Source organism: Pollicipes pollicipes, unplaced genomic scaffold (genome assembly GCF_011947565.3).
Source record: "Pollicipes pollicipes isolate AB1234 unplaced genomic scaffold, Ppol_2.1 Scaffold_4740;HRSCAF=5597_pilon_pilon_pilon, whole genome shotgun sequence".
Lineage (NCBI taxonomy): Eukaryota > Metazoa > Arthropoda > Thecostraca > Pollicipedomorpha > Pollicipedidae > Pollicipes > Pollicipes pollicipes.
In genome coordinates, this window is record NW_023596545.1 from 22,787,627 (window position 1) to 22,803,120 (window position 15,494).

Sequence of the window (15,494 nt, forward strand, 5' to 3'; positions counted from 1 at the left end):
ACAGCCCTACGCTTTTTAAGACCTAAAACCAGTAGCGCACACAAGGAGGGATACAGGGGGCTCGCCCCCCCCCCCCCTGCTCAGGTTTCGAGGGGCCCTTCGGGACCCTTAGGACCTAGGACTAAGGGAACAATTTGAAGGTATGAAGGGCCCGAATGGCCGACCGAAGGTCGTATTCAGGGACCCCCGCCCACATGGCCGGACACTCCATTGCCAGGCAACAGGGCCCTGCGCGCTGACTAGAGGTCCCTGAGTCGACAAGGGACTATCTGTTTGTCAGACAATACCAGTAACCCATGCGATTTGCATTGGTCGGGGCCCCAGCGCCTTTCAGGGCCCACAGCGCTTAACGGAGGCTCTACGTTGGCAAGAGCCTCCAACCCGGTCAGAGGCAGTGTCGAAGGAGACCCGAAGAACCGGGAGGGCCTAGCGGGATTAAGGACACAAATGGCTGGTCGGAGTCCTATTCAGGGGCCATAGCCCGCGGTAATAGGCCCTTAAATGACAGTCAAGATGGCCCTTTGCATCGGTCGGGGATCCCCTGGGCCGAAATGGACAGAAATGGGCTGAAACGGAAACATGGGCGAAATGACGCTTAGTCGCCATCAAACCGACATGAGGACCGACATACCGATATAACCGACGTAAGGACCGACCGACACCGACATATCCGACATCCCTGAAACAATGCGTGGGGTACCTGTGAATGTCAGGGGCCCACATTGCCTACCAGAGGGTCGCGTGTCGGCTAGTTACCCCTAGTCGGTCACGGGCTTTGTTTGGGGAGGTCCGGAGGTAGGCCAAAACGGCCCACAGAATAAAATATCAGTGGCCCCATTGAACTCGGGCTCGGCCCTTCTCTCCCCCCTGCCCCATACGTGGTGCGTAGTGGCATGCAAAGTCAGTCAGAGGCTTTTATAAGGGCCCTAGTATTAGGATTCGCCATCTCCTTATATAGGGCCTCGACACAGAGCCAGACAGTCGGCTCCCTGTTCGTCTGAACCCTTGAGACCCATTTCTCAAGCAGGAACGAGGCTGGCGTCCGCGATTTGCAATGTTCGGGGTTCTTGACACATTGAGAGGTTCCTGTGTCGGTCAGGGGTCACAGTGCCTAACAGTGATGGCAAGTGGTCCCGAGTCGGCAAGGTGCGGTGTCTGAGGGGGCCCGAAGAGGGCCGAAGGGTCTCTCGAGATCAAAGATCAAGGGCCATTATATGACTGAAGGGCCCGAAGAGCCGGCTGTGGGTTATATTAAGTGTAGGCAGGTCACACTAATGACCCCTGCCCGTGGAGCCGTGATCACAAACCGCCACCGCTCGGGTCCGGTGCTGGTTAGACACGTCAACCATCGCGAGCAGCCAAGCCAGCATAAGGGCATAAGCAGCAAATTTGGGGCCAGATCCGACAAATTGGGCACCGTTCGCACTTGTAAACATCCCCGAGTACACAGCATGGGAAACAAAACATGCGCAGATTAGCAAAATGACCGAAACACGTGTAGAAACTCGATTCATAACTCTGGAAGGAAAGGTCACAGCAGAAAGTCATCAACGAATTTGCACGTGAAACAGAATGAGCTATTGCGTTCGCAAAAGTGCGATGCGTGCGGCCGTGCACGTGCGCTTGTCCACAAGCAACAGATTCGACGCTTCCGAGCATTTTGTTTCAGGATTGTTGTGATGTCTAGGCGACGCAAGCCGTTACCGACATAAAATCAGCTGCACCTGTGTAGATGCACACACCGTCTACAAATCACTGAGCCGGCGCAGCAGCTGTCAGGCCCGCAGCGACGCCAGGAATGAACTGGGAACGGCCACAGTCGTTCTAAGAAATGTCGAAAACAGCACGCTGGCGCCAAAACGGAACAGAGTGAGGCCAGAAAACTGGCACAGGTACTAGGCCGTGGTCACGGCAACATGTATACACTCAAAGGTAATTGCAGATTTCTTCATGCTGTAGTATTTACTCAAAACGGCTAGGCTTCATCGGTACAAAGTGGCTTGCTGGCTTGCCGCAGACTGCATATTGGCATTGCAGTCGCGAGTTTTCACTGTTGGCCCTCCGCGCAAAGGAACTCAGCATACTCAGCGTGTCGCCGGACATTCGCGGCATTTCACATCCGAGGGGCGCGGCTAAACGAGACGAAAGCAACTCGGCTGCGACAGTGGCGTGCAACTACTCTGGCGCTCTGCTCACTTTTGTTTAGAGCTGGCCATGCGCAAACGAGTGCAGTCGTTGGATTGGCTAATACGTATGCTGGCATCAATCACCCGCGAGGCGGGCATTTAGCCGTGGGAAGTGACATTCTACAATAGGGGACGGTAGCGACGCGGGACAAAAACAACTCGACTGAGAAAAGAAGCCGTGATGGGATTGGCACACCGATACCCGTTCTGTTGTGATTCCATTCTGAAGGGTTGACGGATTCAAGACGCGGATCAGCTAACGTAGCATGTGCCGTAATGAACTTCGAGAATTTCGAGCAAGACGACGACGAGCTCAAATATTCGCTCCAAGTGAAATGGGTATCGACAGCGAGTGGTCTGGTGGTCACAAAAAACTCAGTTAATCAAACCCAATGCTGTTTCAAACTAACCCCATTGCATCATTCAAAATCACAAATGATGCCTTCACGTTGTTCATTGGACAAATCTGGCCCTGTAGTCCATTTGGACAATGTCATCAGTGCGCTTAGACAAAAAAAAAACAGCAAATTAAAATTATCCAGGCAACGTAATTGAACAATTTGCTTACGGACGACGATGGTTTGAGCGCGTACATATATATGTGCAAATGTGATGGCGATTAATTCAATTACATGAAAAATGGAAATTTGTACAAGCGACATTTTATGTCGACGAAGATTCAAGAGTAAATTAATTTTGTAAGGAGATACGCCCTACGAGCTTTTGCAAACAAAGGAATGCGAGAAACACGCAAAGATTTGCGGTACAGCCTACGAAGCTCCGCCTTGTAAGGATTTACTACACGCAGAACGCAGTGCTTCTTCGTAGGCTGCACCGCATCTCAGAAAAGCGATCCGGATCAGTTCACTTGCACATATGCGCCCAGTGCCTGGAGATAAGTTGTAGCTCTGGTTTACGAACTGCTCGCTAGATGTCGGACCACGATATTTCGGCGGACTCGCCTGTATATCTCGAGAGCAGAAATTATTGGGCTGGCGCTGCCGTAACCACTGCAGTTATTACGAGAGCTCCAGCCAGTTGCATTTACTCAGCCTCCCGGATTTTCAGAATTATGGGTCCTTACGGTGAATACAAAGGACGTGCAACTCACCAGGACGTTCTGGTCAACTGACGATGTCAGTAATCATTACGATGCACTGTGATACGCCTGATATTTACAACAGTGACCATGACGACAAATAAGCAGAGTTAATGCAAATATTAAAAAAACCCAAAGCATGTGGAAGACCGATACTGTCTCCAGCATTTGCAGCCTCTGGCGAAAAGACAACATGACACAAAATTCAAGCCCAGGTACCCTGATATCTGACACACACACACACACATAGTGTTATGCAAAAGACTGTTTGAAACAAAGATAGTCAAACCGAAACGTTCGATGCGAGGAGGGTGTATAAGCGAGGGACATATAGTTCGTGCGATGCTGCAAAAAAACGTTCGTCTGTGAGTCAATGTGTAAAGCGAAAACTGAAGTACGACGAGAAGTTAAAGCGCGAGGCTATCTGATGGTCAACACGCAATCCGTCTGTGTCGATCTGTTTTCACGCTGCGAGCCTAGACATCGAGTAAGACCGGGTCTGGACGGACCTCTCATCTATTGGCAATATCCCCTTGCCAGTGCTTCGTAAAAGCCTTGTTACACGCCCCCCGACCGCTCGTTACTATCAGAAACGTTGAACATTTTCCATATGATCTCAACTCGATAGGCAGCCCGTGAGGCACAGACCATCCATCACGTAAAACCGTGCGAAATAACGAAATTCTAAGCAAAGCCGCAGACGAGCGAGAGAAGGGAGGGTCGAGTCCGCTATCCGTGCGCCGGCAAGGTATGGTTGAAACTCGCCAACTCGCATTCCGATCCTCAGAATCTGGTTTAGCTTTTTTATCACATCTAGGGATGTAGTTCTCCATTCAGTTGGAGGAGGACGTTGTTCCAGCTCCTGCAAACTTAGGCTCCCCCACCTTTGAGAGTAAACTGGGCCAAATCCGTGCAAGAAGCCACTTTTTGGCGTGTCTCATGGGCAGGTTTCGCCACTTGCACTGTTCACCCACCTGCCACAACACATGTTGCCAAACTTTGCCGCTGGTCACATAATTTTGATACTCTTCAAAATGATGTCAAGATTTAAGTAGATTTTGTCTTGTATGGTAAAATTATGCTTAAGAGGCAATGGGTGCAGGGGTCTTAACGTACAACGAATGTCTCTCGATTGGTAGCCAAAAGCTACAAAACATTCGCCGGTCAGATACGATTTTCGTCCATGTTATATGCTACTTCTTGCCAGTCGACGACGGTTTCAAAGGCAGCCAAAAACTGCTTTCAAATGGCATAATTTTCCTGGCCACTTTTTGGCAGTATAGACATTATGCAGCAATAAAAAAACGATGGTCACATAGCTGTTCTAACCGTAATTTCCCTTGCCGTCTGCTTGGTGTCATAGGAAACAACAAGAACCGTTTTTGACGATCGTTTGTTTGCTTTCCTTCGTCGCAACCGTTCAGCCCGAGATGTTTCCATTTAGTCTTTTGAATGACGGGATTGACCATTGATTGCCGACGCCCTTCCGGCAAAAAAGTGGGCCGCAAGCAGCTGACATCGGCACACTGCCGCCTCGCTCAGCGTCGTTTCCATTTCCCGGCGGCCATTCCAATCAACGTGACTCCCGTCTGCTCAGCGCTCAGCGCTGAAGGCATGCCCGGCGTGGGCAGCGACCCGCTGGCGGCGAATGATCGGCACAGCCCCCCCCCCCCCCCCCGCCCCGCTCCCGCCGCGCTAAATACCTGCTTTTGGCAGGAGAATCCGCCGCTGCCTGTGTCAAACCGATAGAGCTGCAGATCGGACAGAACTTTGTGGAATTGTCTGGGCAAGCGTATGGAAGCAGGCACGCTTTTTACACTGGCGCTGCGAGGTAAGGCTTCGGCATCACAACACGCTCTGATTTCTTATCACGTAAAACTTTGCCGCAGTCAGGATGCGCTGGCCGAGTATTATGAAGAATGCAGCGTGGAGCACGAATTATTTAATGAAATGATGCACGATACAGCTGACAGCTGAACGATCATGTAATGAAGCTAATTCGTAACATGACTTGACGCCAACAAAACATACAAACCGGTCAGGTCCTTCCTATCACGGTAAGTTGGTGTCTAATTCCGAACCTGTTTCTCACCTTGGTACTAAGGGCAGCGTTGGTCTATAACTTGGCACAACGTGAGCAGCCAACGAGCTATTAAATACTTATCGCCAAGAGAATGATAAAGGAATTTAAGGCTGAAAACACGGAGAAGCTATCAATGCAGTAGAACAAGGTGCTCATAAACCACATATGCATGCCACCATTTTTATCAACATTCTTTTTACGTGCGTTCCACAAAAGTCCATATTTGAAGTGCAAATCCAAGAAGCATTCCGTTTCCGACGCGCTATCACTGTCAAGTGCAAGCTCATCGATAATAGATTTAAGACGCGCTCGGGTGAGGGGTTAACTTGACCTCCCCGGAGGTTTTTCCGGAATGGTTTCCGAACGGCGTGGCGCAGCCGTGCTACATTTTGCATAGCTGTAGAAAATTCAATAGCAGATCGTTTGCCGTAATAACTTAGGTGCACCCGGTAAGGTCGATGACCTATGGTAGGTCAAATTCAGGCCATGGTTTCAGCGAAGTCAATTTCTAGGGAATCGTTCAACCTGATGCAACAACGGAGTGTTAGATGAAGCCGTACATCCCTGTGATGCTTTGCTAGGCATCACCAATATTGAATGAGTATGTTGACCCACGGTCAGGTACAAAGGTCAGACCAAGGTCGAAACCAACCTGTTATTTCATTCTAGGATTTGCAAGGTGATAGCTTCTGGTGCTCATCTCTAATTTATTGATGGCAGAAACCACATTATGCATCTTCCATGAACTTCTAGAGGTCAGAATAGGTCATTGACCCAAAATGGCCCTGGTTAACATTTTTTTTTTAGAAACATGCTGCATAACGTAATCTTTGTCGCTTATTCAAATGCAAAACTCAGAATGGTCTTGCATGATTTTGGTCACTATGACCTTTAAAAGGTCAAATAAGTTCACTGACCTCAACTGAACACGTAAACTTTTGCTTGCAAATAGTTGTCTAGGTTCTGGGGGCACTTTAGAGATCAGCCTGAAAGTTGGCCTTATTTGACCTTATTTGACCCGGAGGTCATGACCTAGGAGCCTCAAACTTTGACCTAAGTGAGTTCACATCCAGGTCAACACACTCTGTGAATTTGGTGTCTTTAGCTCTCTTAGTTCCCGAGATCTCAGTGGGTCAAATCCCCCCCCCCCCCACCCACCCGAGCAAAGGGCATGTAGGCGGCCACCCGGTCTCGTGTTAAATCAGAAAAGTAAACCGTCGAAGTTGATGATAGGCCCAGATAAACTGAATGCTACTATTCGTTGTGTGAAAATCCTAGGGAGTTATCAAAACTTACCGGAAAATGTATCCGGCGTAAGGGAAGTTGCTCTAACTTGTATGAAAAGTTTTATTATAACTGACAATATTTTGAGATAAATTATTGTTTCGCCTTTCCTTCAAAATGTCCCTTTACCGAAATTAGCGGACGTACCCCGTTGTGCAAGGCATACAGAGAAGAAGCATACAAGTATCGTTCTTCTTTTTGTACAGATTAAATGCTTATAGAGCTACACTTTTGGATTCCCCTGTCAGTTCAGCGTCACCCAGTGTTATGCAGACATGGAAGAGAACACTCTGCATGTGCACAGCATGCATTGAGTTAAAAAATTGATGATCGTGCAGATGTGGATATGAAGCAAATGAGTGCCAAGTTTTGCTGCGTAATAGGTATTAATGACTGGGCTTCATTTTCCAGTGCTGGTAAAACCCTCTAAAAGCTCTCATTGTTTAGAAATTACCCTACTTTTCCAAATGCGATCTTGTTTCACAAAGTGTTGCAAGTTCACTTAAACAATGCATGAAATGTTATTACCGTGGCCAAAAGATTGAAGAAGACATTGAAAAATTTCAGCCTCAAATCATTCGTAATAAGCATGTACTTATCGTAAAAAGAAACCAGTGTTCCAGAACGGCACGAGCATGCTTACCGGCTGTTGAGGGCTAAATGATAATTTGACATGAGTCACCCATGCCGATTCGCCAATGATATTTCCTACCACTGGATAGTTGTATATGTTTCGGTATTATTCGTTGTTTGGAAAAAATGCGGATTCAGGGTGCTAGATAGTTGGTGATAGTTGGTGCTGTTTATCTGTTTTGCTATAACCATGGATCATTAGTTGAAGAAGAGCAGCAACAGCACAAATACGGGACATAACATTTTTGGAGAGCTTCTGAAGACCTCGCAGAAAAGAACAAGAAAGTGACAATCGAGCAGGACTATCAACCGATAATGGCAGCGTGCCTGTTGTAGAGGGTACACATGGACATGACCATGCGGACACGGGGAGCGTCAAACGTTATGCGAAAGTTTCTCCCGTTAAAAGTTTCTGTTCCCTTGGCCCCGGAGGCACTGGCGGACAAAACTGACCGCCCGGTCCGCCAACAATCTGGCGACTCATCCCACCTCCTAGACGGTGTGCAGGAGGTGGACAAGAGGTCAACCGATCGCGGGGTGAGCAGATAAGGTCATTTGTCGACCTATCGCCCTTTCCCATGGTGTTATTTACACATCCTCGCCAGCTATTTCTCCGGCTGTCGAAAACCGCTAGCTGGGCCTGGGAACTCGCGTACAGATTTCGAAATATTCTGTCAGCTTAAAACTTGGAGCCCACAGCCGTATGGTTGGTAAACCGGTCCCCTAGTGCCTTGACCACCTTCCTGCGCAGGGAAGGGGAGTGATGGGAGCGTCGTTCTACCAATCGTATGATTGGTAGAACGATCTCCTATTGCCTTGACCACCTTGCTGCGCACGGAAGGGAAGTGGCCAGTGTCGTTCTACCAATCGTGTTATTGGTAGACCGATCTCCTAATTTCTTGACCACCTTCCTGTGCACCGGAGGGGAGTGACTAGAGCATCGTTCCACTAATGGTGTGATTGATAAACCGATCCCCTAATGCCTTGACGGCCTTTCTGCGCACGGAAGGGAAGTGATTAGAGCATCGTTCTACTAATCGTGTGATTGGTAGACTGATTCCCTAATTGCCTTGACCACCTTTCCGCGCACGGAAGTGATTCTAGCAATTGCAAGACCAAAAAGCTCGATGATCCAAGCCATCGCCCTCTGGGACTGATATGCATGTACACATACTAATATGCTGATGTGCGGTATACTCGCATGTACATGACTGGCATCAAAATCATTCAAATTAACAGAGGACGGGTACAGAAAACACCGCAGGCTCGGAACTGGTAGTACTGAGAGTACTACTGCACTTAACAAGCAGTATTCTGAGAGGTTTCCGTTGCCCTCCTTCCGAGGTTTTGTAGTAACCTAACGCAGTTCTAGGTGAGTGCACCATATCATCAGTGGTTGTCAAATTACCAATCTGACACATTCTGGAGGAACACAGTTTCTTTAACTAGGTCAGGTCAATGATGAAAGGTTGCACTTTGATTGCTACATCTACATGCGGGATTTCAAAGTTCACATTCTTGTCCTGGATTATTTTGCGCCGCCCATCAGCTTGTTTGATCTTCATTTTACATCAATTCACCAACAAATTGAAGAGAGCTCAATTCGTAAGTGTACACGAGCCAGATTTGCGACGCGTATTTGTGATAAACTAGTCCGTATAGCAGCAGAGTTTCACATAACTGATCTCCATAATTCATATGAACCGGAAGAACAGACAAATCATATCCAATAAGTTCACCTGACTTTGACTTGGCCCGGTTTGACCTTCAATCATGTTTTACATAATGACCGACTCTGAGTCTCAAGAGTATGCTGTCTCTTTTAGTGACAGTTAAATTGTGAAACGACCATGATACGTTGCTTTATGATATGGGCTCTGAATAAGCTCGAAGATCTGGGCGTTTTTTAAAGCAATTTGCATGACCGGCGATAACGAGGCATTTGCTACCCTATTAGACAAACAAAGGTTACAGCAGATGTCAACAAAGGCTACAGCAGATGTCAACAAAGGCTACTGGGTGAGAATGACTCCAAGTATGGATCGCGATACGAATCTTATTTTCGATCTCGCCATTAGATTCAAACATACCTGAAAGGAATATGGCTTTGAATAGCCCAGGCGGCCCCGTTTCGCGAGACACCAAAAAGCTTCCGAATTAACTCCATTGCCGATGAAGATAGCGCGACCGTTCATCTATCTGAACTGACGCCTCGTCTGAGACGTTCAGTGAAATCACAAGAGGTGGCAAGATCTACCAGTTCGCTCTTATCACGTGGAGATTGTTACCCACATCCAACCTATTATCTTTAATGATATGTAAGGCCGCCCTCCAGCTTTTGGACCCAGGCGGTGAGGCTGGTGACGCGCTCTTATAAGCACTGAGCTTGCACTGGCTTTCTTGGATGACCGCACCTTCGTCGTAGGAGCTGACGCGGAGCACCGTAGTGAAGAGAAAACTCAACGCGCCCTTCCAGCACCTTAAAATGAACGCCGTATGTGACGCGTGCTAACGACTCAAATTTAAACAATGCTAGATAAGACAGTAGTAATAGCATTGATCCTCGAGAAAAAAAAAACAGGAGAATCGAGACACAAATGCGATGATGTTTCGGCAGCTTGCCATTATCGAAACAATAGCAGAATTTTTCTGTTTCGATAAAGGCATCTTGCTGAAATATCCACGCATTTGTAACTCCATCTTCCTGGTCTTTCCCTGGGGAATTAGGCAAGTACTATTGTCATATATGTGAATAATGTTTCTCGCAAACACACTTAGCAGTTTGCGTAATTTTAAACAATCTTGGGCCGAACCGCACCCACGTCATAAGTTGGATAGGTGGCGCGCTCAGTCTGTTTTGATAGGTGGCGTGCTCAGTCTGTTTTGTTATTTAACACTGCGAGATACCATCAAATCAAAAAGCAGTAGCGGGTCAATGCCAGTGTAACTGGGATCAAGGCATCCTCCATTCATCAATATTTCCTCAATGGCATGCCGGACATTTTTTAGTTAGGCATGGGCGGCGCAGGTTTACTATGCCAGCTTATAGGCATGCATGTCCATGCTGTATAGTCCTTGTTTCAGACGAGCTCTTTCTTAGCTTTTACGAACACGCACTCTACAAACGTATATCACCTGTGCGCTGCTCAGTTTTCCGCTTACAATATATGTTCAAAGTCATGAAATGGCGACATTTGATGCAAAAATGTGCTCTATCCGAATCAGTGAGATAAACTCTCTCCGACCGAGCGCATAATGTCAGCGTTAACTGACGGGTAAATACAATGCATGAACAGGAAAATCGCTAGGATCGTGTGTTTTGCCTCAAATAAACAATGTTTGGCTAGTGATCGTCATTCGAATCAGCATGATCTGCTGATTGACTACGAAAATAGAGCCATAGGCGAAAACGTCAGCAGTGTGTGGGAGGACATCCCAGTGACATCCCGGTTAGCATGGGTTCATTTGCGGCGTTGCGCATTGATTTCGGTCAATGTCTGCCCATATGCAATGAGCGCGCTTGACTGAAAGATGTCCACCCATTTTTTGGTAGAAGCTGAAAATAAAAGACAAGTCCAAGAAAGAAGAAGACAGGAAAAAAGAAGACAACAAGAAGACAAGAAGACAAGCCAGCACTATAATGTCTATATGTTTGGCGAAGTCTGGCCATTTCCGCAAACTGTCCTTAATCCCAAAATAAGTCGGCATCGGCAAAATCCATGTTGGCGGACAGTTAGACCATCAGACAGACGAACTCAGGGACACCAGACTTTGCAGTTGACTTCACTCCGCGTCTGTTAGCAACCGTCAGTTTTTATGGACAGCTCTAGGAATACCGTAGGCGAGCATGGGTCGAGATCTTGGAACTGAGGATCATGGGAGCCTTGGACCGAAGTTGCCATCAGAGGAACACGCCGCTCTGGAGCCACAGTTGAGACGGATTTAGTGGGGACTGGCATGCTGTCTCGATCCGGCAGGCTTACGCCCGAAGTTGTGCACTCGGCGACTACAGAAAACTCGCCTGGAGATGCGTCCTCGGCCGACGCAATGGCTGCAAGCATTGCGCATTTGACGGTTTTAATAAGACATTTTTATTGCGGTTTGTGCTGATGAATTGTGTCTCATCCCGGCGCATGTTTATACAGTCGAGAATGCCATAATTCCTGCCACGGTGAAAGGCAGCCGACGCACATAACCTCAGCAGCTTAGTGTGTCATAAATCCCCAATAACAACAACAGTCAAGAATACGTGAACATACAGCATCCTGGAGCAGATGAATACCACTCTCAGGTTCTAGCGCCAGCCGCCGGGACAATTTCACTCAGCATGAATATGTACGCGCGGCACCTGTCAGGTCCAGTTCCAGTAAGTCCCGTCAGCAAAACCGTCAGATTCAGGCCCAGTATAAGCCGTCAGCAAACCCATCAGATCCATCTTCGGTATGCCCCACCAGCAGAACCTTCAGATCCATAGATGCCGCGGCCTGAGGTCATCAGACGCCGCCGCGGCCGAAGGTCATCAGATGCCGCGGCCTAAGGTCGTCAGATACCGCGGCCAAAGGTCATCAGACGCCGCCGCGGCCGAAGGTTCTCAGACGCCACCACCGAGTCAGCAGAGGCTCAGCGGCCTGGCCAGCCCGGGTTGTGGCCGGAGTGCCGCACTGCTGTGGGTACCGCTCCAGCCCACAGCACCTAGCCGGTGCGGAGGGCAATTAAGGTGGAATCCGACCTGGACCAGCAGCCAGCTCGCGGTAGCCAGCCAGTTGTCACTACCAGCGCGATGCGCCTCAGAGTGCCGATAATGTAGTGGCTAACACGCATGCGTTAACCACGGCGCGTCTTCTGGGAAACCAGGGGTACGAGGTTCGATCCTCCGCGGTGCCCGCCCTTTCTGCCAGGGTAAGCGGCGGGCGATGCCCTGTAAGCTCAACAGCCAAGTGCGTCGTAAAGCCCCAATGACGACGTGACCCGGAGAGCTGGGGCGCCGTTCCACACCCGCCCCCGCCTGTACTGACTGCGCACACTGTACTGCACGTGTGAGGTCGCAGGACACGGATCAACAGACGCTTTGTTCGGTGTACGTGCACGAGCAAAACTGGGCCAGCACTTGTTCTGATTGCCGATTCAACTGTCGTTAACAGGATAGCAAAAAATAACTCGTGTTAGCGTTGCGTGCAGCGTTGTAATACCAAACATTTAAAGCAAAATAGCAACGTATTTTCTTGGTCACACGTTAGCAAATTCGGTCATAATATTGGTCAATAGATGACCTGGAAACTGCTGCCAAGTGACACAACGCTAGTATTGGCCAACGAGTTTAAATTCAAAGGCCTTTGGCCTGCTAGCCACTGCCATTTTTCACCTGGTGGTCACATCGATTGGCGGTGACATGTCTGTAACCGTAGCCTTAACACCCATGGAAGAGAATATCTGCAATGTCCACAGCCACGTGGGTGATTTAGGTGATTCTGCAGTCCATGAGGCGTGTCAACAGCGATTCCAGCAACATTCAGATTCTCTCACTCAGCTGACGGAGCGATTACCCGCATCAGTCGAGGAGATAGCGTGGCAGGTGTGGCAGTGGCCACATCAACTTCCTCATACCAAACATTATTTCAACATATTCCCCACTGAAAGAGGCTCGTTCCCAAAAACTGTTCCTTAGCGCCCACCAGCCGCGGCCGCCTCCCTTCTAAGCGCTACTTCAACATATTTCCCACTGAAAGTGAATCGTTCCCCCGTACTTGTTCCTCAGCACCTGTTCAGCCGCGGCCCGCTCCCACTGCTCCCGCCCCCGGCCCACCGCCCGCCGGCAGCAGCCGACAGAGCAGACTCGCACCGGAGGACACCCGGCGCCGCTGTCGCCGTCGCGTCAGGGAAGTCCGCCGTCCGAGACGCGTCCGGACGCCCACCGCCAATTTCCCCAAGGGTCGTGCTCTCTCGGGCGGGGAAGCGAGGCGGCGGGCACAACAACTGGGACAAGGCGAGCTCCATACCAATGAACTGGACTTTGAGCACAACAAATGGAAGACGTCGCTCCTCAATCCGCGCTTATTGGATTGGCGCAACTTTGCAGACAACTTCCCGGGCCGCGTGTGCTTGTTTTCCTAATTAACAGTTGTTTTATCCGCTTTTTGGGGTCCGATCAAACCCGATGAAAATGGAGTTTTACAACAAGCTGCACAACTTTGTCAAGTGCTTAGCAGTATTTCATGGTTTCACTATATGTTATTGTGGACAGACAATGAAGCAGTTTTGCCATTCACTGAAGGGTTTTTATTCCACTTCTCGTTAGATTTGCACTGCACTTCACGCGATTGGTTAAACTATATTGTCATCTTGGATAAGTATACATTGTTTCACTTTGATTCATTAATGGATAAGTAATATATAGCTTTTGCACGCTGGCATCTCTCTGTCGGCCGCCATCACCTGTGCGCGGTCATGCTGGTCACCCTAGAAAGCCAACATCGTCATTGACCCGGCGGCGGCACCCGTAGAGTGGGCTCCCTCCAGAACTGTCCAAAGCCGATGGACCTCATCCGCTTACCGGAGACCAGCAGGAGCAGGAGCAGGAGGCTGAGGCTGCGCCTCGTCAGCCATCCGTGATGGCCGGCCTCCGGCATCCCGCCGCAGGGCAGACTGACGTCACACGTCACGTGACGCGCAGGCAGGTCGGCCGTCGCGCCGCCGCCGCCTCATCCCGCTGTCGTGGCACGACACTGCAACAGGGCGGGGAAGCCGATGACCCTCAAGCACATCGCTGCCAGCGGCGGCTCGGGTCCAGCTGCCGACTCAGCCGCGTCCGTCTTCTCCAAGCGTCCGCCCATCACGGCGTCCTCCACGCTGAGTGCGCGCCGACAGACAGCAGGCGTTCTTCTGCGGTACATACATCACATTTTCATGCCTCATTTACTTGCTCCGTTGCGCCCCCCCCCCCCCCCCCCCCCCCCCCCCCCCCCTCTTCATCACACGATTGTGCTCTGGCAATGAACCCTCATTAGATCACTCACAGGTTGCCGTTACCCATCTGCGGTCACCTGAGTGTCATCACCCACGGTCGCCACCGAGTGCCCTGCCCTCGTCACGTATTTCCCGCCACCGGTTGATTGGTTGCGCCAAGTCTTGGGTTCGAGCCTGGGTGCCGGGGTGGTGCGTCGTTGTCTTCAGCAGAGCCGTCGTGGGAAATTGCGACGCCCATTCCACAGACGTAACAAGCGTCGTAAAACAACTCACAAATCAGCGTTACTCCCCGTCCCATCCCTTCCCCTCACTCCGTGAGCTCTAGTTTTGCCCCGCGGCAGCGGGCGACTGTTTGGAGGTCAGTGGTCGAAGGTCACAGGTTGGAAGTTAGCAGATGGAGGTCAGCGGTCAGAGATCAGAGGTCTGAGGGGCCGGAATTCAGCGGTCGGAGGCCAGTGGTCGGAGGCCGGTGGTCGAGGTCAGCGGCAGGAAGTCAGCGGTCGGAGGTCAGCGGTCGGAGACCAGTGGTCGGGATTAGCGGTCGGAGGTCAGCGGTCGGAGACAGTGGTCGGGGTCAGCGGTCAGAGCTCAGCGGTCGGAGACCAGTGGTCGGGGTCAGCGGTCGGAGGTCAGCGGTCGGAGGTCAGCGGTCGGAGACCAGTGGTCGGGGTCAGCGGTCGAAGGTCAGCGGTCGGAGGTCAGCGCTGCTGGCATTCCTCGACGGACAGACACCTGTCGGCCACCGGCCCGACGGCTGGCCGTGACCGAGCCACGGCATTGATCGGGCTAAGAGCAGAGCCGTCCCTACCACGTGGGCGGCCAGCGGCCCGACCTGGCCCTGTCGCCCATCTCCGGCTCCAATCACGAATGGAGATCGAGACGGTGCCCGGCAGCGGGGTGGTATAGGGCAACAGCGCGGCAGGGGGGGGGGGGGAGCATAAAGCGAGCAGCGTCCAGAGAGCCTGTTCGTTCAGATACCTATCCATTTCGTCCGACCAGCCGCATATATGCTAATGATGCCTTCCTGGTGATCATGAACCGAGGGTCCCCGTGATGTTACCGGCCAAAATAGTGGGTCTGCATTAACCCCTTCGCTATCGCGTTGTGCACGAGCAGCCTTGCCTCATTAAAATATGACACACTTAAGATCACGAGCACCACGTTTTTCACACCACGTTACGAGGCACACTTTTCCCCGAGCAAGGTTATGTCGTCAACGATCTCACACAACACGGGGGAGGAGGAG

General features: G+C 50.4%; 1 protein-coding gene across 3 annotated transcripts in view; it reads right to left on the reverse strand.

The window, feature by feature from the left end:
• LOC119099467 (acetylcholine receptor subunit alpha-like) overlaps nucleotides 1–15,494 on the reverse strand; it is a 135,513-nt gene that overhangs the window by 52,747 nt on the left and 67,272 nt on the right. For all 3 annotated transcript variants that reach the window (XR_005094376.1, XM_037222622.1, XM_037222620.1), the window contains exon 2: nucleotides 13,836–14,007. Coding sequence is in view for 2 of the 3 variants with exons in the window: in XM_037222622.1 (XP_037078517.1) it covers nucleotides 13,836–13,911 (76 nt within the window). In the remaining variant the exon portion in view is untranslated. The remainder of the gene's footprint in view (nucleotides 1–13,835; nucleotides 14,008–15,494) is intronic.